The sequence below is a fragment of the Oryctolagus cuniculus genome, chromosome 13 (genome assembly GCF_964237555.1).
Source record: "Oryctolagus cuniculus chromosome 13, mOryCun1.1, whole genome shotgun sequence".
In the NCBI taxonomy this organism is placed as follows: Eukaryota; Metazoa; Chordata; class Mammalia; order Lagomorpha; family Leporidae; genus Oryctolagus; species Oryctolagus cuniculus.
In genome coordinates, this window is record NC_091444.1 from 108,068,500 (window position 1) to 108,095,064 (window position 26,565).

At 55.2% G+C, this 26,565-nt stretch overlaps 1 protein-coding gene across 22 annotated transcripts in view; it reads left to right on the forward strand.

Annotated features, from left to right (window-relative positions):
* Positions 1-26,565, forward strand: part of PARD3 (par-3 family cell polarity regulator) — a 507,188-nt gene that overhangs the window by 476,043 nt on the left and 4,580 nt on the right. For all 22 annotated transcript variants that reach the window (XM_070056191.1, XM_070056180.1, XM_070056187.1 and 19 more), the window contains one exon: positions 17,621-17,738. In XM_070056191.1, coding sequence (XP_069912292.1) covers positions 17,621-17,738 — 118 coding nt within the window. The remainder of the gene's footprint in view (positions 1-17,620; positions 17,739-26,565) is intronic.

Consider the following 26,565-nt stretch of genomic DNA (forward strand, 5'->3'; position numbering starts at 1 on the left):
TGTGGAGGAGAGAGCCCCGTGTGTGTGTGTGTGTGTGTGTGTGTGGAGAGCCCCTTACCCAAGTATGGTCTGATGAGAACGTCTCCCCGATTCCTGTGCACCTGGAAATTCAGCCATAAAGTGCTGGGCGATGACCCATGATGGTTAGCCGCGGGCAGGCTCCCGCACCTGCATGGCATGCCGGGTCTCTCAGCTTTCTCTCAGTATCCGCAGTAAAGGGAAGGAGTGTATACTGAGCTGAGAGCTGGAACGCTCTGGGACTCGGAGCAAGGACCTGTGCCTGGGGCCAGGTCTCAGCCTGACATTCCAAGGGGCCGCTTGCCCACTCCACACCTGACAGTAGCATTGGCGCGAGTATCTTATTTTCCCCATTCACAGACTGCTAGCAACTGCGCCGGGAGAAAGAAAAGCCAGTGGTACGAGTACAGATTGGATGCTGTTCCATGCCAGTTTTATCAATTATGTGGGAAATGACTGATATTCTTTTTTAAAAAGCCAGGTTTTGAAATGGCATTTGAATAAAGCATTAAATGCCATGATAGAGACCGACAGACACCCGAGCACTTAATTGAACAATCTGGATCCCCTGGCTCTCGGATCTTGGAATAGCTCTGTGGCTGACGGAATGGTTTTTTGGAAGTCTGCTTGCTACAGGAAATGTTTCCAAAGTCACAGAAAGACTCTGAAAAATCCCACGAAAGGCACCTTGCACCGCAAGGGAAAAATCTAAGCAGAAGACCCCTTTTCTGCATCAAGAAATTAACTCTGAATCGTCGACAAAGCCATTTTAGATTAAAAGAGAGAGAGAGAGAGAGAGAGAGAGAGAGAGAGGCAAAAGTATAATGAGAGTTATTAGCACTTTCATTTCTGGCCAAATTTCTAAAAATTTCACAGTGCTGTATGTATATATATTTTTCTTTAGAATCCTGGGTTCTCATGTGAGTAACATGCAGCATATATTTAAATGCACTCACAGTACCTGCAGCCCACCTTCTCTCTCACAGTTACTGTAGAGGTTTGCAGTTACTCTGTCTTTGCTTCTGTGGCCTGCTGTTGCTGACTCAGCCTGACTCCTGGTCAGACACACACCCTGGATTGCAGCATTGCTCTGGGGGAAGATCTGATGCCTGCTTTATGAGGTGGTGTCCAGGATCCCGTTGTGGTGAGAAGAGGGAATGCCTGGGTTTTTGGAAATGTAAGCGTTTCCATCCTCTCTGACATCCGTTAGGAGCTGGCGAGACAGGAACAACGTGTCGCACGTTGAAGGTCGTTTGTGGGTAGAATCTGAGTGTGGTCTCACAGCCCTCCCCCAAAGGCATACAATGTGCGTGTCAAACGGAAGCTGTAATTGGGAACTTCGGAGCGGCACACGCACACTTGTGCTTTTGGAAGGAGAGTTTTATAAACAGTGTCGCAAAATTAAAGGACCCAAATGTCTTCATCTTCCAAACCTTGACCAGAGCCATGCGTGCTGATAAAAAATCCTGGCTTCTCTGAAAAATCCCAGAGCTGTTCTCTCCTGTGGTCTCCTCTTTGTCATCAGTCAAGCTTGCATGACTTGGCAGTGATCCTTAGTATTTTACGATCTCACTCACAGTGATGTCCAGTATGCCTTCGTGAGGACATGAACTAAACTAAGCAGCTCAGCTACAGAGAAGCTGAGAATACGAGAGATCTGACCTGGGCTGCTCGTGTCTCATCAGAACTGTCAGCTAAGCCGTGGAAGAGGAGGAAGGGGGTTGGTAACAGGTGTTCATCCCAGAAGTCAGCAGCTGACTCTCACAGGCGTGGCCGTCGCAAGGGTGGACATGACAGTGGGAGGCTGTTGTGGTCCTGTGCAGTGTGAACACATTGTTAGTGGACTTTCAGACTTCCTTTTTTTTTTTTTTTAAGATTTATTTATTTATTTATTTGAAAGTCAGCATTACAGAGAGAGAAAAGGGTCTTTTATCCGCTGGTTCACTCCCCAGATGGCAGCAACACCAGAGCTCTGCTGATCCAGAGCCAGGAGCTTCTTCCTGGTCTCCCATGTGGGTACAGGGGCCCAAGGACTTGGGCCATCTTCTACTGCTTTCCCAGGCCATAGCAGAGAGTCAGATCAAAAGTGGAGCAGCCGGGACTTGAACCAGCGCTCATATGGGATGCGGGCACTGCAGGCGGCGGCCCCACCCACTACGCCAGTGCCGGCCCCCAGACTTCTATTCATTCTGGAGTTCTACTGCCAGTGAAGGGAACTGGATTGTCAGCCCCGTGGAGCCTCTGCTTGGAGTGGCAAAGCCAGCAGTGGGTGTCCCACCCCGGGGCCCAGCCTAGCAGGGGCCAGGAGGGCCATGTCATGAGCTCCCCGCTGTTCCTTGCACAGTTTTTAACAATAGCTGTTAAAGGAAGTTTAAAAGGGCACAGAAATGTCAGGTGGCGCATCCTAAATCCAAAATCCACAGTGCACCAAGATGTGGCGTGTGAGCATGACATGATTTTGAGATGTTTGGATTTTGGATTTTCAGATTACAGATGCTTGCTTCCTGATAAATTCTATCTGGATAGTTACCAATTCAAAAAAAAAAAAAAACACCAAAACTCAGAAATTTGAAAAAATTCTGGTCCCATGCATTTTGGATAGAGAATATTCAGCCTGTGTAAAGGAACTGATACGTGTGTGTTTGTAACTGTGTAGACAGAGTCTCCTGGCAGCCGAAGCAAAAAGGACAGCTTGCAGCTTTTGATCTGTGATAAAAGGAAATTGTGAGTTCATCTGGAGATTGCTTTCCCCAGCACAGATTCTGGGAGTGCTTTTAACATTTAAACCTGTGATGGGGAATTATGTAACAAAATGGCGATTTTCAGATGGAGGGTTATTTAAGAGTCGTGAGTTCTGTTACACTCAATTCTTTGTATAATAAATAGCAATATATGAGATCGCCTGTAGAGAGACAACCTCTGGCTTAAAGTAGTTATTCACCTATGAACTTTTTAGAATCGCATGAAAAACCAAGCAACATTTCTGGATACAAGACGACAAAAAACACAGAAATGTTCATCTTGTGATCATTTGTCAAATTTGCTTTTGGCCAAAGTTAAAGACATCCGCTTGCATTGTGAAGATAATTTCCTGGCAATTTAAGCTAATGTAATCTAGATTGCGCTACCTTAGGGTCAGCATGCTTGGGCATATTATGAATAGAAAACTGTGTACAAGGACTCATGTGAATGAATGTAAGTTAGTAGCCTGAGACTTTTTAAAAGGGAATGCTATGCCACCCCTGTTTTTAATCAGTTATAAGATTCACCCTTTCACAATTTAAAATCCCCAGTTTCAACATGCTTTGTGTAACTGATGCTAGTTTTATTGGCAGCGTTTTCTTTCTTGCTCAGAGAAACAAATGTGTCACAAGCCGTGGTTTCTTAAATTCGACGAGTATAAAAAGCTATGATTGTTTACTTCATACCTACAGCTTTGCAGCACAAAGAAACTGGCCCTGTTAATTTTTAAAGAACTTGATCCTTTCTATGCAAGGATAAAGGATTAAGTCTCTGAAGTTTTTCTAAGGATTTATTTATTTGAAAGGCAGACCGACAGAGGAGGCTTAGAGACAGAGAGATCTCGTCCACCCTCGGGTTTACACCCAGACGGCTGCAACAGCCACCTCTGGCCTAGGCTGGAGCCAGGAGCCAGGAGCCTCATCCTGGCCGGCCGGGGTCTGAGTATTCACCCTCATCTGCCGTCTCCCCAGGTGCCATAGGATCTCTGTCTGGAAAGGGGGTGCATTGACACCTCAGCAGCATCCGTGTTACAATAAACCGAGGACGTGAGGGAAGCCGCCGCACCACCCTCTTGTTACACACGACACACGTTCATGTTTTGCAGAACGTCTTCACGCTCATGAAATGTTCTGCTTGGGACCGTTTTGCCATCTGTTCCGTGGACCCCATCACTCCTCATTAAGTTCCCCAGGCAGCGCCGTGCCCGCCCACGGAGGTGGTGCTTCCGTGCCACAGCAGACCCGCCGGGCGGAGGCACAGGGGGATGTCAGTGCGGTCTGTCGTCAGCCAGACTCCACGGAGAACCAGGGCGGTGTGGGGCGACACAGCGAGGACCTGTCTGCAGAGCCTTGTTGGCGCGCCGCGTCGGCTAGCTGGCCGTGACACCCTCGGGTAGTGTTTCGGTAGATTTATTCTCTTTCTCGGGCAACCCAAGAAGGCCCAAAGCGAGTCTTGGGTGGAAACGGCTGGTTTGGACAGCGGTGGATGCTTGGATCCGACTGCGCGGCTGTGCCTGTGTTTACATCCGTGCCTTTGTCAACATCTCCCCGTGCTCGTTCCGGCTCTGCTGCTGCTGCACACGAGATCCATCCCATTTGGTCTTGGCGTGACTTCCCTGCACGCTGGGACTTGGACGTGGGCTGCAAGCATGCACTACAGGAGAGGCAGCATCTCGGTCTGCTTGTGGGGGATCACGCTGAGTGAGAGCAGATGCCGGGCACTGTTCTTCCCGCCTCTGTCCTCAGGTGGAGGCCAGCACTGCACCTGGACCCCCGTGACCTTTGCCCTTCCACGCATGCGTACTTGTCTCTGCGTTCCTAGCCCTTTCACAGTCCAGCCATGAACAGGAAAACGGATCATTACTAACACCTGCAATCATGTTACATGGGGAATTTTGCCATACATTAGTAGCCTAAGACTTTTAATAACATTTTGAATATGGAGAGGTGAAAAGTTTCTTGCATAAATCAACTTACAAAGACCAAAAGGTTTCATCCACATGTTAAACAATTGGTCTCCAGAACTTGTCTCCCCTCCCCCTCCTCCCCACACAGAGCGCTTCCCAAGAACTGGAGATCAAGGGAATCGCAAAACGCCTTTTAAAAATGAAAAGAGTGCCTGTATGATTCCTGCCTCCTAAGGTGGAAGAGGAGTTCATTGCTTCCTAGAAGTATTTCCTAACACAAGTCTGGGCACTGGCCGGCAGCAAGGGCCCCTGGGTGGACCCCGAGTGCATCCCATGGTCAGCGGCTCCTCTGAGAGTCCGGCATCTCAGGGTCTTGTATCAGGTCCAGTGTGCTTAGATCACTCACGCATTCCCCCGCACAACGTGGTGTCAGCCGCATGTTCTCAGGACGCGCTGGGGCCGCGACAGCGTTCTGAAAGGGGGTGCTGGGGAGGGGTTGGCAGGGCACCCACAGACACAGCCGCACCGCCAGCCCCACTGGGTCAATTCTAAGAGTTCCGAGGAGGAGCGGGTCCATCTTTGGCAAGGCGATTGAGTGGCGGCTGACAGTCACTGAAAAAGATCAGAAACCTCATGCCGCCATCACCACGCTGTCCGTTGAACGTGCGTCATAGTCGTGTGCCGCCAAGCTGAGTCTCATCACATGGCAAAGAAAGTAAAACTGTTCTGAGGGCAGTGCTGGGATATGCGCTTGGAAAAAAAAAATTGTGTTTTGGAAGACTTCGCTAAATCTTAAAAATAGTATTTGTATTTGGAGTTTTATAGATTACAAATTCAGTGCTTTAAAAATTTATTCCCCAAGTTAACTCTATATGCTCCCCAAAGTAAGGAGAGAGAATTTCTTCAAAAGTCTTGAAGAGCACACGTGGTTTTTTTCATCATGTGTGTTTTCTAGGAGATTCTGAAGGCTCCTGTGTGTGGCTGAGAACCAGAGGAATTTGGTTAGATGTGGATCACGGTGAAATGGCTAGCTTTCGTTTGGTGTAGCTGACTCTTGTGGATAATTCACACTTCATCATACGGAGCACAGTATTAAAAATCTGCGACACAGTGAGAGGGAGGTGGCCGTGACGAATTGGCGATGAGAACGTATCAGAGGCAGCAGTCAGCATAAAAGGAATTTTGTGGAAGACAGCCAAAGGCTTGAGGGTCTTTGTGGCGTGGGGCCGTCCGAGGGACGGGACGTGATGGAGCGAGAGATTCTTTGATTTTACACCTTGGATTTAGCGCCTGAAAATACAAGCTGGCTGGGCGCCATTGGCCACTGCCGCTGAGCTGCCACTTGAGATGTTCCCGTCCCGTATCGGAGCGCCTGGGTTCCACCCGATTCCTGGCTGGCAGCAGTGATGGCCCAAGTGGTTGGGTCCCTGCCACCCACACGGGAGACCTGGACGGAGTTCTGGGCTCCTGGCTTCACCTTTCCCAGCCCTGGCTGTTGCAGGCATTCAGGGAGTGAACCAGCAGATGGAAGCTTTCTCCCAGCCCCTCCCTCCCTCCCACACACACACACACACACACACACACACGTGCGCCTTTCAAATCAGTCAACAAATGTTTTTCAAGTGAACTATAAGCCGTATGCATGTAAACATTACTTTGAAAAAATACAATTTAGAAGAGAATAATGAAAGCCGTTTCAGAATCTTTAAAAAATTCCAAACCATTATAGCCACACTGCGTTTTCTTCATGTAACAATTAAACCACGCTTGACAGAAGTGAGATTGACAGTTCTACCTCACTTATTTCCTCTGTCCAGATAATTTTGGGGACATGGCAAAATTGTTACAAGAATGAAATCCCAAAACACTGTTAACTAATAATTAGGAAGCTAACCAAGATCATAGAGTAAACAGGAGTGAAGTTTTGCAGGAAAGTATTCTAACCGTCCTAAGGTGATTAAAGTCGGTAAGCCACACTAAGCTCCTCCTTCAGGCATATCTGTTTTTTCTTTTTAGGAAACTGGATAACTGTTTCACTTGTTTTCTGTTTATCTTTTAGTAAAGTAGTGATAATCATGTTTCTCTTCTTTGCTTCTGGTTATGAAAGGCATTTCAGGCTGGCTTCCTGTTAAACCTAGGGGCACTGCAGATCTGTGTTGGGCCGTCCTAGGAAAGCCACGTGGAACTGCAGCGTCATTTAGAATCGAGCATTGCCCTGCATGACATTGGAATGTAAAATAAAAGGAAAGGCTTAGTTCTTTCTTTAAAGAAAGATTTTATTTCTTTACCTGAGAGGTAGAGTTACAGAGAGAGGAAGAGACAGAGAGAGAGGTCTTCCATCTGCTGGTTCACTCCCTAAATGGCCACAGCGGCTGGAACTGGGCTATCCGAAGCCAGGAGCTTTTTCCAGGTCTCCCACATGGGTACAAGGGTCCAAGCACTCGGTCATCTTCCACTGCTTTCCCAGGTCACAGCAGAGAGCTGGATCAGAAGAGGAGCAGCTGGGACTAGAACCAGCGCCCATAAGGGATGTCAGTGCCGCAGGTGGAGGCTTAGCCCACTGTGCTACAGTGCCAGCCCCAGCATAGTTCTGTACAGTGTTTTGCAATTATGCTGCCATTAAAGACGGAGAATGAGAAACAGAATGTTAGTCGTGAATTGTATGTGTCTGCTTCATGATTAAAGAATTAAAATAATGGTTCTATAATTAGTTTCTATGCTTGTATAATAAAACCTCTGTACTATGAGAAAGAATGTGATCATCATCTTGTCCCCAGAACCCACGAGACTCTCTCGTTTCCACGGCTTTTTTATCTCAACGTGTCGTCACGTGTTCCTGATCTGCCATCTCCTGCAGTGCGTCAGAGTTGTCACTCTTGCTGAATGCCGTGGGGCCCTGGCTTTCCAGTGTGGAGCCCACGCCAGCGCTCACGTCTGCGTTTCCTGGAGTCTCGTGGAGTGAGCAGTGCGGTCCGTGGGTCCCTTCTGCGCCGCCCTCGGGGAACGCGTCGTGTCCCTTGTGAGCCCTCAGGAGTAAGCGCGTCCTGCATGTTCCCCAGGCTCTCCCGTGTGCGAGAGCAGGTGATCTCTTCTAGGCCTTTGTCGTTCACAGGCAGTTTCTAGACTCCGTGTAAATCCGCAGGTCCACCATTTGCTTGTGTAAAGCTCTATGGGGCTGCCTCTAGGCACGGGGAAGACTGGTGAGGCTGGCCCCACCCTCCACGCGGACCCTGCAGGCCCTCTCGGTACCCGGGCGTCACCAGTATCAAGGGTTTTATTGGAATACGGCTTCTCAGACAAGAGCTGCAGTCACTGCTTTTCTGTTGATGACTTTTTAACCACTCGGGCTCGGTTAGGCGGATGCCTCCTGGGAGGCAGGGTTGCAATGGTGGTAGCGGTGGCTTCGGGTGGAAGCCGGCCTGGATTAAGTCTGGGACACTGGCTGGCTCCCTGCAGGGCCCTGTGGTGGCGTCCCAGGTGGAGGAAGCCTCTTGGATGGGAGGTAGCTAAGGTCCCCTCCCTCTGCCCACACCCGGTGACAGGCTAATAAGGAAGAGTGATGACAGCCATAAAACAGGGCGAGGGGCACACGGCCGAGACCATGCAGCTGATGAAATGCTCCGTCTGTTTGCCGACGGCCACCGCGGGGCCCAGCCGGGGGCAGCCCTGACCTCCCTGCCATCCAGGAAGCGGCGGGGGGACGGGCCGTGGGGTGCTGGGCGCACGCGGGATTAACAGCCATAGCGACCACCTTTTCAACCCGGAGAGCGTAGCTGTGTGTTTTTAATTTGCGCTGATTTATGCCAGTGGAATTGGTGCGAAATGGACGACAAATCACGGGTGTCGGGATCTGGAAATGAATTTTATCAGCTGAGCAACCTGAGTGCCTTTGGGATTTGCCTAAGTTCCTCATAACTCTCTTCCTATTACCGAAGATGAGGACAACTGTGAGAATAAACTGGAAACGACTCGCAGCTAATTCCACGTGTGCACGCTGACACACACGCGCAGCTTCAGCGAGCTTCCTCTCTGATTCAAGGCGATTCACCCCTGCCCCATGTCAGGGCCAAGTGTGCCGTGTCATGAAGGTCGAGGGTTATCTACCCGTGGCAGGTAATGGCTGATCCTGACTTTTCCCAGTGTTGGGGTCTCTACTGGCATCCCAGTAGAAAAGCACTAAGATTAAAGAAAGATCTTTAGACCAAGTTTCCAGATGCTATAAATAGCATTCAGCAGCCCAGGAAAAGCTGCCCTTGTTGGGAACTAACTTTGCATGCATAATGAATGAGCGTGCCACATTGCTACTTCACAACCAGGAGAGAAATTGAATTCAGGTGTTTGGTGAACATACGGGGGTGGGGGTTGCTGTGAATTTATGACCTGCGGTTTGAGTGTAAAACCCCAAGATGCTTGCTGATAAAACTTAATGAAGCTTGTGCAGGGGAGCTATTTTTATGTGTATTTTGGTAATTGATAGGTTTCTTGGTTTAAACCTCCCCGCCATTCCCCGATTCCTCGTAAATCGTCCAGCCTGCGAGGCCGGGCCAGAGAGGAAGGGCCCCGTGGTCCCGGCCAGCCCTGTGACACTGTGGTTCCTCCCTTCTCCCTTCATGCTGCTACCTGCACAGGTAGCAGGAGCCAGCACGCAGGCTTGCAAGTGTGGGCTTCTCTCCTCCAGTAGAGGCAGAGCTCCGGCACAGGGGACCCCACTGCAGCCCCTCCGAGGAGGGGGCAATGCAGACACCACTGCATGCGGACCTAGGCAACACGTTCACTAGGGTTATGGTTAGGGTTGGGTTAGGGTTAGGGTTAGGCAAAAGCTCACTCAGAGGACAGGAACCTGCCAGGAGCACCCTGGCTCGCCCACTTGCCCCCTGCGCCACTGTATCTGCTCAGGGTCTCCCTCCCGAGTGCCAGGAAGGAAAGCGAGTGACAAGCCTTCCACCTGGGCATCCAGGGCCTGATGTGTCTAATGAGAAGCCTGTGCTTGCACGCTCATTTGGGGCAGTTAAGGACTCGGCTCTGACATCTGTGGATGAGAACGGCCTCTCCGGCGATTACCAGCTCAGAAATACTTTATGGAGTTTCCAGTCAGTACAGAAAAATAGCTCCGTGGGAAGAGGCTGTTCACCTGGCCGCCCTGAACCGTGTATCAGTTCCCACACGCTCTGCTCGGATCTCCTTCTTGCTGCGCGACAACCCTGCCCCCGTTGAGCCAGGCCTCATGCTCAAGACTGCGTTTGTATCCCGTTTATCATGCTGACAATCTGTCTGCTTTGAAAGGATCCCAGCTCTGCACACCCGTGCGTGACATCACAGCGAGACATTGCTTAATGATCTGTTACCGAGGCTATGTGACAGGTCTGCCCCTGTCCCCTTCCTCCCGGTGTCGCTTCGCCCCTACCAGTCCCAGTGCTGGCTCTGAGTGACATCCGGGAAATGGCCGGACGTCACACTAAACCACTGGTGCAAGCCATGGGACCGGGATACAAGAAGAACTAGCAATCGGGCAAGAAAAGGAAGACAGCCTCTCGTCTTTCTCTAATGAAAATGTTTCCTAAAAAGCAGTGTCCCTGGAAGGTGGGTTATGTGTCTGAGGGACTGGCTCGCAGGTCTGTCCATTTGTGTGGCTGTGAAGGGAATGGTGAGGCGTGCTGCTTCCTGTGACAAGTGCAGGGGACTGCAGACCCCCGGGACACTGGCAAGGCTTGGGCCAGGCAGGCTGGGGAAGACACCAGCCTTGTGTGTGAATGGGTCCGGAGCTGGAAGCGCCAACCTTTCTCCTGCATGTGCGGGGGCGCAGAGGGCCTGGTCGTGCAGGTGCAGGGGCTCAGCAGGGAGCAGGCCCCCGTGCAGCCGTTCCTTCAGGGGCGTGTAGGATCCTGCTGCACAGAGAGAAATAGGTCAGCAGGGAGGGAGGGACTGCATTATTTCTCAGATCTCAGAAACTGACTTTTTGTATTTGTTTAATTGGGAAAAGATGCCCTTTTGCATCTCCAGTAATTGCATGCCAGGTGCAGGTGTGAAATTCGCCCGCATTTGGAATAGGATTTTATACTTAGGTAAATTGCTGTGGCTGAGAAGCATCTGGCAACCATGAAACAGCCAAGGACATAGCTGATGGGAGAGACGGCAGCCCTGACCATGGACCTGTTCTCTTGTGCACAGAGGCCAGGGCCGGGGGGTGGGGTTGAAGAGCTGGACCCACGGCAACCTATGCAAGACGAGCTCTAGCCTCCCCGTGGGCTGTGTTCAACCCAGACCCACCAGGTGCTCCGTTTCCACAGAAAGAGAAGCTACTAGCCCTTAAATTCCGTCTACCAGTCACCTGGTCAGCAGGTGCACGTCCCCCACATGCCGGGAAAACACCCACCTCCTGTTCTCAGAGCACGGGGTGTTGCTGTGAGGTCATGGCGAGGGTGGCAAGGAGCCAGCCTAAGGAACCAGCAGGCTTCATGGCGCCGCAGCTGGTGCCCGTGGCAAGTGCATCCTGTGGGTTCTGGGTGCATGGCAGTTGTGACTTCCTGTTGGGGCTTTGACCCGTGTGCATTGTGTGCTGTGTTTCGAGCAGGCTCTGAAGGGACTGGCAGTATGGAAGAGGGGGGAGGGGTTCATTTGTAAAGTGTGCCCCCCCCAACTTCCCCTCAGTCCTTCTGGGCAACAGGTGACATCAGTAGGTTCCCATTGTAGGCGGGGCCTACGTGCGCCTAGGCCACTTCGTTTCACTGTGTGGACCTTGAGCATTTAAGCCCTTCCCCATGGCTTCCTGGATGTGGCAGCGGCCTTGTGCACAGGCCCCGGGGAGCGACGTTCAGTTAAGGGTTTATCTGCTGCTGCAACCCAGTGGCGTCTTAACAACCAGCGTGTTTTGTGCTCGTGTGTCTGCGGGTCGCCGGGCTTGACTGAGAGCGTGGGATTGGGTGCAGGTCCACCCCGTGTGTCGCGGGTTCTTAGGCTGTGGGCCCACTCCTGTCATGGTGGGACTCAGGAACCGGAGACAGCTGACCAGCCAGCCAGCCAGCCAAGCTCCAGGCCCCTCTGTGCCGTGCTGCTGGCCAAACAGGTCGCCCAGCCAGGGCCAACATCGGAGGCGTGTTAGCTTTTCTTCTGTGCGACAGATTCTCACGGACTGAGCAGCTCAAAGCCACACACGCTCATAAAACAGCAGCTTCTGCGGGTCTGGGGTCCAGATGTGGCCGGGCCGGGGCCTCACCGAGCTACTGATGTCGGGGCCGGCCAAGACCGGCTGTCCCGTGGAGGCTGCACCGGGCCAGGTCAGCAGCTGGGCGCTGTCACTGTCAGCTTTGCCCTGCTGCTTGCAGCTGTGGGCCTCACGGTGGCTTCTTCAAAGCCGGCCACAGGGGAGATGGAGAGCCGGGAGGACACAGTGTCCTTACGCGTCATGCGGAGGCTCCAGCACACATCTGCGACTGTGCCACCGGCATGGGCAGGGGCTGCCCACGGCTGTGAGCGTCAGCAGGGGCCTCAGGGCCTGCTGGATGTCCGTGCATCACCAGCGTTTGCTGAGCAGTTCCCCTGCCGCCTACGCGACGGTGCTTCAGAAAGCTCATGGAAGACAGTGTTAGGAGACAAAGGTGCGCGGGCTTCAGCATCTTCGAGTTCGACTATTCTGTGGACTTGCTGAAGTGCTCTCACAGACACACGCGTGTTTAGGAGTTGTCACGAAGGCATGGGCTTAGAGAGAAGGAGTGAGGGCAGGGAGAGCCGTGGGGAGTAGAAGCCGATGCCTCGTGCTCCCTGGAGGCATCTGGGACGAAGGGGATGGCAAAGGAAAGAGAAACACAGACGTGTGTCCCCCCTGCTCTGCGACAGCCTCCCTGGTGGCACAGACGGTGACTGGCTGCCCCTCCCTTCTCGCCACTTCCTCCCGCGGCCTGGTCTGTCGGCCGCCTTTGGTGGGAAATGGTGGATGCCAGCGAGCCCCCACCTGGGTCATAGGACGAGTGCCTCGTTCTCCCCTACACTGAGCCCCGGGTCCCAACACAGTGCCCCCTGCTAATGTCGTCCGCATCGCAGGCTCCTGTCTCAGCGTGTGCTCCTCCAAGGAGACAGGTCAGACCTCAGGCCTGCAGGAAAGTTCTAGACAGGTCAGCAGGAGAGGATTCGGCAGAGGCAAGGCCAAGCGAATAGTGCCCAGGTGTCTGTGTGTGTGTGTGTGTGTGTGTGTGTTTAAAGATGCGTTTGTTTATTTGAAAGACAGACTTATGGAGAGAGGGAGAGACAGAGAGATCTTCCATTCGCTGGTTGATTCCCTAAATGGCTGCATCGGCCAGGGTTGGGCCATGCTAAAGCCAGAAGCCTAGAACGCCAACTGGGCACCCCATAAGGTGGCCGGGGCCCGAGCACTTGGGCCATCTTCTGCTGCCTTTCCAGGTGCATTAGCAGGGGGCTGCAGTGGACGTGGAGCAGCTGGGACTGGACCCAGCACTCATACTGGGATGCTGGTGTGGCAGGCGGTGGTTAAACCCACAATACCTCAACACCGGCCCCCAGCTGTCACGTTTGAGTAGTCGACCCTCTGCGGCGGTGGGGCCTGGCTCTGTTCCCATGTGCGGGGATGTCCAGCTCCATCCTGTGCCACCCTCGTCCATAGATGACACAGCACCTAGCGTGGTGCGGAGCTGTGTGAGTGCTTGTTACAACACCTTGCTTAGGGAATCGCAATGAGAAAGCTCGTCTGGACGTGCTCAGTGCAAGTGTGACTTGTCTTTGTTTTTTTAATATTTCCCGTGGCGCCGAGCCTGCAGGGTGGCTGTGTTGCTCCTTGGGGCTCTGCTGACAGGAGTACCACCTTATCCCAGTGCAGGGAGCGCAGCGCTGCCGGGACGGACTACGCGCCGGGAGCACAAAGCCAAGCCTGCCGTCTGGCTTACCGAGAGCTCAGAAGTCAGCATTGTGAGTGTGGCCACCTTGGGCGGCACGTGGCTGGGTCTGCTCTGACCCCCCACAGAAACCTCGTGTCACTCAGGGTCACCCTGTGCCTGCCGCTCCTTAGTGTTGTGACAGAGAACCAGGTCAGGCTGAATCAAACCCCCCCACACACACGTGCTCACACAAGAGCCACATGAGTATGTACACCAGTACACGCATGCACACAAGAGCACACACGTATACATGTGGGGCACACGTGTATACATTCAGGACACACGTGCATGCACACAGACACACAGAAGGACCCTTCAGGATGGTCATGGAGAAGCAGAACGGAAAGGTAACTTTACTTTGCTCCAAATGTCTTTTGAGCTCCATGCGTGGTTTTTTCGTGATGCTCATTTTTCATGAATGTGTATGAAGGCTGTGCATGTGTGTGTGTCACAGTTCCAGGGACTGAAGATTGATGTAGCTGCTAAGCTGTCACTGGGGACCCTGGTATCCATATTGGAGAGCCTGGGTTCGCTCCCAGCTCCACTCCCAATTCCAGCTCCCTGCTCATGCACACCCTGGGAGGCAGCAGGTGATGGCTCAAGGACTTGGATCCCCGCCATTCACATGGGAAACCCAGATGGAGTTCCTGGCTCCTGGCTTTGGCCTGGCCCAGCCCTGGCTGTTGCAGGCATTTGGAGAAGTGAACTGGTGTTCTGTCATTGTCTCTGTCTCTCTGCCTGTCAAATAAATAAAAATAATTTTTTTAAAAAAAGGCAGCTCCAGTTGGCTACAAAAAGTATTAGTATTGAACTGAAATTGTCCCGTGTGTGTGTGTGTGCCTCTTACACAGAGGCCCCGCTGTGCATCCCTCCTCTGCCCGTGCGGACCCCGTCCATCTGTAAGCCATGACTCGCCGACTCCTTGTTAAGTGTTACCGTCTCACTCACTCTGCTCCGCCGAGGTGTCGTTTTACGATATCCCACACACCGGAAAGACAATGATGGGCAGCTTGGGGCTGGCAGGGCCTACATCGGAGCTGATAGAGAGCCGCAGGATTAGTCACTGTTGCCGATGGATACCTGCAGCTTCTTTAGCTCTCCTGGCACAAGTCCTCACCGAGGACGTTAGACGTCCAAATCCACACTGCTGGCCCGAGAAACAACCGGGCAGCTGCGGCGGCTCCGTCTCCGGGAGCCAGGATTGCGCCTCGCTCTGCCAACCCCTGTTCCCCAAGGGTGCCGGGCGCCCTCCCAGCCTCCGTGAGCCATCATCCATCATGCAGCCTCGTGGCCCATGGCTGGCTACAACGCTCCTCTTGGCTTTGCTCAGCTGACCCGAGCCTATCATTGTCTCTAGGACTCGGGCAAGGAGAGCCAGCCATTCTGTGGTCACCCGGACTCGGAAGTGAGGGCAGAAGTGACCCCTGGTGCTTGCCTCTTACCCTGAGAAACGTTGGGGTTGCCAGGATTTAAAGCGGAAGGTGCTGGGTCAGTCTCCTTTGTTGGGAGAATGGACCTTGCGTCCATCACAGCCGGTTAGGTTTTGTCAGTGGTACGGACTTTGTGGTCCTTGTCCTCGGGGGTTAAAGGTATCCATGCTGCGTGGAGACACAGGGCAGAGTGCAGCTCCCTGGTGGGGCGCCCGGGGCTGCTGCTGCAGGGCCGGTGCCTTCGCACCTGCAGAGTCGGGAGCCCGAGGCTGCCGGTTACACGGGTCGCCCTCCCTGCAGATGCCTGCTGCATCTTCTCCAAGCCGGTGGCAGTGACGGCCTGGCTGTGTGTCAGGGGCAGGGGGGTTGAAGCTGCACCCAGTGTAGACAAGCCGCCAGTTGTGCAGCCCCACGGCTGATCGCCTACTAAACTGTTGTGTGTTGCGCCGCTCAGCTGGAGAGATTGACCAGGACGCAAGAAAGGCAGAAGCGTGTCAAGTTTGCCATCCTGACAGCCTGTCCGGGGTCTATCCTGGGAGTGACAGGAACGCCAAGGGCACAGGGACTCCTCCTGGGCACTAACGGATGAGCCTGTGCCCTGTCGTCTTGGGTGTTTCCTATTTGAGAATTCCAGATCTTTGGAATTCTTCAGAGTGTACCCAGTGACGCGTCGACACCCGTCTGCCTGAGAGCTTTGTTGGCCCAGTGAGGACGGGGTGGGGTGGGGTGGGGTGGAGCTTGGTGCCCACGCAGTCCCCGAGAGACCCCGAGAGACCTGCTCTTCCTCAGGGCCTGCGGCTGCCGCTCCTGTCCACCGCGCAGAGGACGCATGTGTAAATGTAAGACCTAACCCCCGGGGCCGACGTGTGCCACAGCAGGTCAAGCCTCGCCCACACTGCCACGTCGGAGTGCTGGTTTGGGTCTCGGCTGCTCCACCTCCTATCCGCCTCCCTTTTAATGCACCTGCAAGGCAGTAGAAGATGGCCTGAGGACTTGGGCCCCTAGCACTCAGGTGGGAGATGGATGAGGCTCCTGGCTCTTGGTTTTGGTCTGGCCAAGTCCCAGCTGTGTGGCCATTTGGGGAGTGACAGTGAGTGCAAGTCCTCTGTATGTGTGTTTCTCCCTCTCTGTCACCCTGCCTTTCAATTAAAAAAATGAGTAAAATAAATCTTAAAAGAGCTGCTTTTTTTTAAGATTTATTTATTTATTTGAAAGGCACAGTTACGGAGGAGTAGGGAGTCAGGGGAGGACACAAAGAGAGGTCTTTCATCCACTGGTTCACTCCCCAAATGGCCACCACGGCCAGAGTTGGGCTGGTTCAAAGCCAGGAGCCAGAAGCTTTTTCTGGGTCTCCCAGGTGGGTGCAGGGGCCCAAGCACTTGGACCATCTTCCACTGCTTTCCCAGGACATTAGCAGACAGCTGGATCGGAAGAGGAGCAGCCGGGACTCGAACCATCGCTGACATGGGATGCCAGTGTTGCAGGCCCCAGCTCTACCTGCTGTGCCACAGTGCTGGCCCCAGTTCCAGTCCTTGTTAGGAGCCTGCTGTCCTCCAGGGCAGATGTCCCTGCTGGAGCCCCTGGCGAGCTTTCCTGCTGGGGTGCAGGTCAGCACCTTAGTGAAGGGGAAGGACCCCGTGCGCCCTCAGGTGTCAGATGATGTCATCCTTGATCGCCCCAGGTTTGGCAGAAAGCAGGAGTGTGTGCTGTGTTCCACTAAGTGTTGTGCGTGACGTAGTACAATGAGGGGCGCTGGGAGCCCGAGAACCCACATTCCGGCTCTACCCTCCACACTGGCTGGCCGGAAGCCACGCGGGCTCTCAGGGTACCACCACGTGCATCTGCAAACACGCGTGTGCATCTCATCAGCTCTCGCTAGAAGACCAGATCCAGGGCTGCAGGAGAGGCAGGCTGCATGGTTACTAACTCGCTGGTGAACTCGAGCCACCGCCCGGACTCACGTGAACACGCTTCCCATCACAGACCTCTCGTGACTCATTAGTAGGAAATGCCGAGTGAAAATAACCCTGTGCGTCGGTGAGGCTGGATTTTATGATACCATCTCATTGGATCATTACGACTGTGCCACTGGGAGCAACGTTATTAGCCCTACTTCATAAAGACGTCGCAGGGGTGGGCACTGAGCCCAGTGGTTAAGATGCTGATTAGAATACCTGCGTCCCTGTGTGTGAGTGCCTGGGTCTGCCACCCACTCTGGCTCCTGGCTGCAGCCTCCTGCTCATGTGCGACCTGGGGGGCAGCGGGGACGGCTCAAGTACTTGGGTCCCTGTCACCCGCACCGGAGACCAGGACCTTGGTTTCCAGCTTCAGCCCAGCCCCAGCCGTGCTGGGCATTTGGGGTGTCAGTCGGTGGATGGGACCCCTCCCTGTCTGTGTCTCTCTGTCTCCCAAGTAAATAAACAAATAGTTTTTAAAGAGGAAGGCACCCACAGCTCAGAAGTGGGAAGTGCACCAGTCTAGGTGGGCAGAGGGCTTGGGTGGGCCTCTCTCCCCCCACCTTCCCAGCTGGCCATGTCCCATAGAGGAGACGTGGCTCTGGAGGGACTTTGAGCCCAGGCACTCCTCACACTTCCCAGCCCACGGTCGGGTGCTCACCGTCTCCTCTCTGTGTCCCACAGCCGAGCCGCCCCTAGCAACCACGACCGGATACAGCGTCTGCGGCAGGAGTTCCAGCAGGCCAAGCAGGAGGAGGACGCGGAGGACCGGCGGCGCACCTACAGCTTCGAGCAGCCCTGGGTGAGCACCCCCGAGCTGCGCCCTCAGCCCCCGACCTTTCACATGGTGGCCTTGGCCTCGTCTCCATCTGGGGGTCCCCACGGCTGATTTCCTTCTGGATCTTGTTCCACCATCTGCCCGTGGCAGAATAGATTTAATTAGCCTCGTGACAAGACACAGCCGCAGTGTTCTTGCTCTCACTGTGCATTTTTTCGCAATTTAGTAAATATTTTCTATGGTTAGATCTTTCCCAGGGCGAGGGCAGTGCAGATTCGCTCAGCATATGTCCCTGGTGTCTGCTGTGCACAAAGGGCAGCGTTCAGTGTGCCGCCTGCTTCGCTCCCCACCCCACCCCCGCCCCCACCCCCACCCCCGTGTGTCCAGCCTGCACTTGGCCGCCCCGGCGAGCTTTCTAGAACAAAGCTGTGAGTGGCATTCTCAGCGTCCGGCCCCTGCTGGGGGCCCGTGATTTGCCTGAGGGATGATGGCCCTCCCGGGGCGTGGGGTTCGAGACGGCTGTGAATTATGGGAGACTTCACAGGGAGTGCGTTAGGGTGAACGGATCAGCGGCTCAAGGTAGGGACATCTGACTACGGGCGGTCATGCGTCTGCTCACGCAGTCCTGTGACCAAACCAGTGCTGCTCAGGAGAGAACGGACTTGCACGTTGATTCTGGTGGGCGTGGCGTCCTGGTGAGACCTTGGCAGGCATTGGCGTTTGGACCTCAGGGTCTTGGGGCGGGCACGGCTCTGGAGGAGGGTGAGGCCCCAAGCGTGCTGCCCCCACGTGCGTTCCAGAAGGAGGGAGAGCCGAGCACGCAGCCGTGCCCTCGGCTCAAAGGGCTCGGGAGAGCAGGGCAGAAGGAAGACGGGCTGGAAGAGGCTCGCGGTGAGGAGCGCGTGGCCGCATCTTACCCCGCTGACGGGAGCGGAAATGAGAGGTGCAGGTGTCGGGGACCCCGCGTGCCAGACGGGAGCTCTGAGCAGTGGTACCAGCACAGGAGGTGGCCCAGGAACCAGCGAGGCTGACCTTCCAGGCCCCAGGCTCCTATTCTAAACCAGCAGTGTGCGGGTAGATGGGCATCCCGCGATGACCTGCGGACACGCTGCAGGCCACATGTGGAGCACAGGTGGCTCCCCGGGTGAGGGCGGGGCCTTGCCGGACGCTTGGGCCTGCCTCGGACCTGCTTGGCTGAGACCGCTGTGTCTGCTGCCAGGCACCTGTGTCTGTTTCTTCAAGAGAGAAAGAGACAGAAATACAGAGACAGGGAGAGGGAAAGGACACTCCCGCCTGGTTCACTCCCCACATGCTCACAGTGACAGAGGCGTGGGGATCAATCCAGGTCCCCACGAGGGTGGCGGTCACCACGGCTGCCTGCCGGGCTCTGCCTTCGCAGGAAGCTGGGATCAGGAGTGGAGCCAGGTACCAAGCTCAGGCGCTGTCACGTGGGGCCCGGGTGTCCTGGGCAGCATCGTAACTGCTAGCCTAGATGCCTGCCGTGGGTGTTTGGTTTGCTCTGTTTTATTTGTGAGGCGGAGAGACGGACAGGCAGACAGAGATGGCGTCTGCGTTTGTATACTCCCCGAAACGTGTTCTGCAGGCTGGCTGACTCTGAGGTCCTCCCTGGTCCCAAAGCCGAGCACCCCCAGTGCGCCACGCTGCAGAAAGTAAGAGCTCCATGAAGGTCTCTGGTGAAGGGATTGGTGGTCCAGCCAGAGTGTGAGGGAGGTTATTGTTGCACATGAAGGAGAGGAAGGAGAAGCAGCAGCAGGACGAGTTTGCAGGGCTGCCCCTGGGTCCCCGTGGGGGAGGTGGGGTCTCAGAACAGGTGACTGGCAGTGTGGCGCCAGCACCCGGGAGTGGGATGCATCAGGAGCTGGTCCTACCTGGCGTGGCGAGGTTGTGAAGCAAGTTCAGGGCAGTACCGTGGTTCAGCTGCCGGCCGGGATGCCCACGTCCCACACTGCACGCCTGGTTTCCTGTCCCGCCTCCACTTGGAGACCGTGGGGCGCAGCAGGGGATGGCTCAAGTGCTAGGATCCCTGCAACCCTGTGGGAGACCCAGACTGTTTCCAGCTGCCGGCTTTGGCCCGCCCCAGCTCTGGCTGTTGCCCACATTTGGGGAGTGAACCAGCAGGCAGTGGTAAAATACCACTTAGGTTGCTCTCATCCCCTGTCCAGGTGCTTGGGTTCGAGTCCCAGGTCTGCTTCTGACTCCAGCTGCCTGCTGATGGCACCCTGGGAGGCAGCAGGTGGGGGCTCAGGCACCTGCCAGCCTCATGGGAGACCTGGAGTGAGTTCCTAGCTCCCAACTTTTCCCTGGACCAGGCCCGCTGTTACAGGCTTCTGGGGGAGCGAGCCCCCAGATGGAAGGTCTCTGTCTCTCTGTGCTTCTGTACCATTCCAATAAAAGAAATGAAGCAAAGAAACAAGTTCAGCAGGTCCAATACCTAAGAAATTCCTGTCTTCTGCAACAGTATTACTCTTAATGCTGCTTTTTCCAAGGGGCTGGCTTGTTTTTCCAGGTGATGAGGTGAGTCACTCCCATGCAGCCCCAGCACAGAATTCTGTTACCCCCCCCCCCCCAGTAGTCGTCTGGTGTCACTGACCCCTCTCACCCTGCTGGGTTCTGTCGTGACCGTGCAAGTATGTTCTGAGCTGTGCATTTGCACAAGGGGCTGAGCAGGACAGTGGCCATCAGATGCACTGGAGAGGGCACAACAGCTGTGTAGGGAGGTGGTGGTCAGACGCGTAGTGGTCACCCCACGGAGCCAGCCATGCGGGCTTGACAGAACCTGGGCAGCAGGAGTAGCTGTAAGCCTCTCTCCTTACATGGAGCGTGGAGTTCAAGCCAGCAGCTTTGCGATGCTACTTAAGTCTTCTGACTTCGGGAGGGCAGAGCGTGCCCCAGTGCAGGGCTTGGTGCTGAGAACAGAGACAGGGCAGGAGGAAGGCCCTGGCACTAACTGCAGTGGGCTGGTAGGGTTGGAGCGTGCCATGCTGAGAGGCTCAGAAAGACCGGCCCAGCTCAGTTTGCAGTGGCCAGGAAAAGCCCTTCACGATTCCTCTTGGAAGTTGAAATGTGTTTTTATTTACATTTCTTGGAAAGGCAGAGGGAGAGAGAGAAGAGAGAGAAATCTCACCTGCTCGTTCATTCCACAAATACCCACAACAGCCAACGCCAGGAGCCTAGAACTCCATCTGGGTCTCCCACTCGGTGGCAAAAACCCGAGTACTTGGGTTCCCAAGTGCACGTCAGCAGGAAGCTGGATTGGGAGCAGAGAAGCTGAGGTGTGGGGGTCCCAAGCAGATCGCCAGACTCCCACCCGTGAGGCTGCACTGTATTCTCAGTGCACAATTCTGCGAACTGAGACCAAGGCTTTGCTACTGTCTGAACACTGCATCCATCCGCGAGACCCCGAGCCTGAGGCTGCCTGGGGTTCCTGCCCTTAGCCCCAGAGGCTCCACGTGCAGTGCGTTCCTTGGCTTTCCTAGGAATTGTTGGTTCTGGACTAGGAAGGCAGCGAATGTGTTGCTCCGTGTTTCTGTGCTGCCCGCTGAACGCGGACAGTCGTGCTAGAGAGGGCGTTTCAGGGCCTCCTGCGCCGTTGAAAACCCGCCCTAAAGGATGCTGGCCGGATTCCGTGTGTGGCAACCACGCCTGCACGACTCTGGATGACAGCAAGTGGTGCGATGGCTTCCTGTAGCGACAGCGGGAGCCGTGCGATCGCTTCCTGGAACGGGGCGGAGGACGACCCGATGACAGCCGCTGCCTTGGCAGTGCAGAGGAATAATTTCCTAAATTGTGGGTCGGAGGTGACCTTCCTTTTTTTTTTTTTTTTAAGCGTTAATTTTTTTTTCCATTCTTAAACAAGTCAGGCCTTGCTCTGTGCTCTCCAGTCTGCTGCTCACGGAAATGAGCTCCAGGTGGCCGTAATGGCTGGATTAACTTTCTTTTCTTTTTTTTAAAGAGACCTTTAATTTAAGGTATACAAGCTTTGCATTTCATGTATACAAATTTAGAAACATACTAATTCTTCCCACTCTACCCACCTCCCGCCCACACTTCTACCCTTTTCCTCCTCCCACTCCTAGTCCCAATCTTTTTTTATGCAAAGATCCATTTTCAGTAGGATTAACCCTGCATGATAACCTTTGGTACCAGGCCTCATCCTCCCTGGGTAAGAGCCACTCCCTTGTTCTGATGGCGACTCAGTCCGGAGGCTCTGTTCATCCGCCCACAGGGTGAGCTTTGAGTGCCTCTTCCATGTGCGTGCTGGCCTTGCCAGGTCGCCGTGCTGGAGAGGGAGAGAGTATGACGTCACTCCCTGGCACGGCCCGCGCTCGGTGGCGTGAGGAGCCCCTGCTCATCTGCGTAGGACTCAGCCCTTGTTAGTGGAAATCCGCATGCTTGTTAGGACTGCCCACACACAAATGCAACCAGATGTGTCCTTCAGACAAGCATCCAAGCCAATTACTTGACATACCCAGCTGCGGAGAGGTCACCCCAGCCCTGCTGAGTGCCTCTATTTTGAACATGTTCCCATAAACTCCGGAGAATGCACCTGTTCCAGGGCCTTTGTTTAAAAACACGTTTGGGCCCAAGGGAGCTGGTCTGTGGCTCAGAGGGTCCTCAGATGGGCACAGGCCCGGGAAAACCTGCTTAGCCCTCGCCCAAGTTGAGGGAGAGAAGAAACATCATCTTCCTCCCGCTGTGCCAGGTGCAGCGTAGATACAGCAGCAAGTTGCTTTAAATCTTTCTCAAGATGATGGGCTGACGGCTGGGCTCAGATAAGGACAGGCCATCATGTGGCTTTTAAAAGAATTAAATTGCAGGCTGCAGCCCCGAGTACGGATTGCTGTGAGAACTCTGCAGAGACGTGAGTGGTGCCACAAGGAGACGCCTGGCCCGCCGAGTCGCCTGACGGATGGGATAATGGGGCACCTAATAGCTGTGTGCTCAGTCCTTCCATCCCAGGTCGGCGGCGACTGAAAGCAGTGGGGACCCGCCTCCGGCCTGGCCTCCCCTCCTCCCCTGCCCCCTCGCCGGCTCTCCGTACAGACCCCCGTTTTCCTGCCTGCTCACCGTATTAGGGCTCCACGTGGCTTCTTTGGTGGGTGAGCCCGTTGGCTGCCTCTCCTGTGCCCGAGAAAATGGCAGTTTTCTCAAAGACAGATGGCTGGAGGCGGGAACGTGTCTGTGAGCCAGGGGGACCTGGGGTGGGGACTCGGGTGTGAGCTGTAACCCATTCTACCTGTGAGGGCCTGGGGGTGATGTGCACAGCCCCCATGGCTGTCAAGCAGCTGCCCTGTTTAAGGTAGGGAAGCCGCGTGGCGGGAAGGTGAGAGACAGGTGCTGTATCAGGGCCTCTGTGGCCTTGGGACCAGGAGAGGAGTGTGTGCCACAGGAAGCTCGGAGCCCGGGTGACCAGGCCCAGGGGGACGGTGTGTCCCTGAACCAGCTACAGAAAGTAGCTGCCCACAGTGGCCACAGTTGAATGGTGTGAGGGACCACATCCTGGGCAGGATTTCACGGCACGAGCCTGGTCCTCCCTCCTACCGAGTCTTTGGTTGCCGTGTTTATCAGCCTGTGGGGTTCACGTGAGGGTCACAGCACATCTGAGTTGCTCCCCGAAGGCGGCCAGGTCTCACGGGTGCCACTGGCCTCCTGGGTTCCTGATCAGTGTGGTCCTCACCCTCCGTCTCCATCCAAAGCACAGGGACCGTCTATCATCAACCGACATCAGTGACAGTGTGAATACTGTCACTCTCCATAATTTCAGTGGAAAGCCTGCCCCAAGTGATCTAAGAATTTTACATACATGTTTACAGGTACACATGTGTATGCACGCATGTGCTTACTCACTTTTTTTATTCTTTTTCTTTTCAAAGATATATTTATTTATTTAAGAGGTAGAGTTACAGACAGAGGGAGAAACAGAGAAAGGTCTCCATCCACTGGTTCACTCCCCAATTGCGACAGTCAGGACAGGGCCAGGTCAAAGCCAGGATCCAGGAATTCCATCCCAGTTTCCGAGGTGGGTGCAGGGGCCTGAGCACTTGGGCCATCTTCCACTGCTTTCCCAGGCGTGTATCCCAGGGAGCTGGCTGGGAAGCCATGTAGCTGGGACTCGACCCAGGGCCCGTGTGGATGCCAACATCACATGTGGCAGCTTAACGTGCTGTGTGTTGTGGCAACTTTTACATCCAGCTATAAAAGTCCTACAAAGCGTCCTAATTCTAATCAGCAGAGACACTTCAAACTGTGTGTCCCTGTTTTTGTTTTCTATTAACTGTTTAGTGTTTTTTTTTTTTTCTATTTTCTGTTTTTATTTTGGAACATGAGAGTGACTTTAATAGAAGCATCTAGTGGATGGTTCAGTTCAGGGGACACCGTGGGGAGGTGGAGTTGGTGCTTTGTGTCACACGGCTGAGTGGCAGCCACGCTGTACACAGGGTCTCCCCGGGACCAGATGAGCACACGTGCGCTGGGTTTCCAGGGCCACTGTGCGTGCCCCAGCCCTGGCCACAGCACCATGGTGGATCCATTTCTGCAGACGGCATCATCACTGTGGCCAGGGCAGCCTGCACCATTGTTTTCATGTAAAAGGTCTTTGCCTGGAACCAGTTGCATCATCACGCACGAGCCAGGCCAACCCTTGGGCCGCGCTGTCCGAGCTGAGCCGCGCCTTGCAGTGGCTGCTTCTGCAGAGCCGTCTTCCCTGCGCCTGCACACGCGTTCCCCACACAGAGTGACACAGAGGGAGGTCCATCTTCCATCTGCTGGTTCACCCCCAGACGGCTACAGCATCAGGGCTGGGCCAGGCCAAAGCCAGGAGCCTGGAACTCCGCCCTGGTCTCCCACAGAGGTGGCAGGGGCCCAGGCACTTGGACCTTCATCTGCTGCCTTCCCAGGGTGCCCATTACGGAGCTGATGGGAAGCTGAGCAGCCAGGGCTGGAACCAGCACTCCCACATGGGATGCTGGCGCTGCTGGTGATGGTTTAACCACACACCACGACGCCGGCCCCGGAAGCGCGCACTTCTCAGTGAGTCTAAGGAGCATCTCTGTCTCCATTTCACTCCTGCCTTTCGTGGTTCTGGGCGTGGGTGTGTGACTCCGTTCCTGCCGAGGGACTGGGGCGTGTGACGCTGTCCCCACAGTGTGCGTGGAGGCCCTAACCAGGAGGTGGCTTCCTCACGCCCTGTGTCAGCTCCATCTCCGCTGTGGGCCAACCGTGGCCCGTGGCCTCTGTGGAAATCTGTGACCCATGAACACTTCCTGTTTGCGGTAACGTGGTTGGCCCTGGTAACAGACCCCTCCCCGTGCTCTGAAAAGGGACATGGAGAGAACAGACGGGCGGCCCCTGTCTACACCGTCGGTGGGAGCCCCAGGAGCGACAGACACTGGTGTGCACTTCCAGGCCTCGGACGCCTCTTGTGTCCTGGGTGGGGTGGGGATCGTGGGGACCCCAGCAGGTGCCACAGAGAAGGTGCTGGGTGAGCCGTGTGGCAGAAGGCAGAGCTGGGCAATCGAAAGCCCATCTCCTTCTCCATCGTCTTCCTCTGTCAGAATCTTTAGGCCTCTGGGAGAAACACCTGGAAAACGCAGCCCATGTCCCCGCAAGACCTGGCCTGCCCTTGTACAGCTACGCCAGTGCCCGAGCCGGTCACCGGTCGCCGGTGCCAAGCGGCCCGGGAAGGGAGCCGGCCGTCTTCCTTTGCTCGCCCTCTGTCCCGGCTGCTCCTGGGCTGCCCACGCTTGCCACTCTGCTTCCCGGCCCCTCCCGCGAGGAGGAAGGCCGGGCCTCTGTGGCCATGAACGTCTGTGAGTCAGAGCAGGGCGTCTGTGTGTTGCGTATTTCTGATGGGCTCGCTGGCTCTGCTGAGTTGACGGCTGTCCACAAGGAGATGTGCTGGCCTGGCCGGGCACAACCAGCGGAGTACACGGGGGCCGTCCTCGATGCCCCAAAGCTGCGTGTCGCCTACCCCTCTGCATCCGCAAGTGCCTGGGCTCTCCTCTCCACGCACAAGCCGCTCCTCATGTGTAGCATGATAGGCTGGTGCACAGTGCTGTGTAACCCACACGGGGACTCGGCTCTGTGAGTGCCACAGCCCTGCTTGGGGCACCTGCGCCCAGGGCCGTGACAGATACCGGTGCTGGGCCTGTGGCACCGACAGCGGCTGCCACTTGGACCGCAAGCCAGCAACTGCCAGTGAGACGCAGATGCGTTCCCGGGGCGCGGTCTATACAGCACAGCACACACACTCAGTAATCCAGTACTGGGGAGATGCACCCGTCAGCAGGCGGCCTGCTCACTGGCATACGTAGCCAGGGGCTTTGGGTGTGCGTAACCAGGTGAAGTGCCATCCTGGTAACAGCTGGGATGCTTCCCCCCGCACTCTCCACGCGTCTCAGCGTCTGCCCAGTCCTGCTGTATTTGCCACGTGTGGGAGGCGTGCCACACGTCGGCATCCCGTGTCACTGCTGACCACACCTCATTCAGAAGGCCGGAGAGTTTGGCCTCAAGTGGAAACCACAGGCCAACACCAACATTGCAGTTTAGGATGGCGGAGCTGCCGCTCCTTAGAGCAGTGATGTTCCTTTGTCTATTCTCCAGTGTGAGAGGGTGCTCCAGACGCGTCCCGCCCTGGCTGGGTGATGTCTCCCCCCACTCACCACGGCCCCTTGTCTCCTGCCCTAGCTGGGTGATGTCTCCCCCCGCTCACCATGGCCCCTCGTCTCCTGCCCTGGCTGGGTGATGTCTCCCCCGGCTCACCACGGCCCCTCGTCTCCTGCCCTGGCTGGGTGATGTCTCCCCCCGCTCACCATGGCCCCTTGTCTCCTGC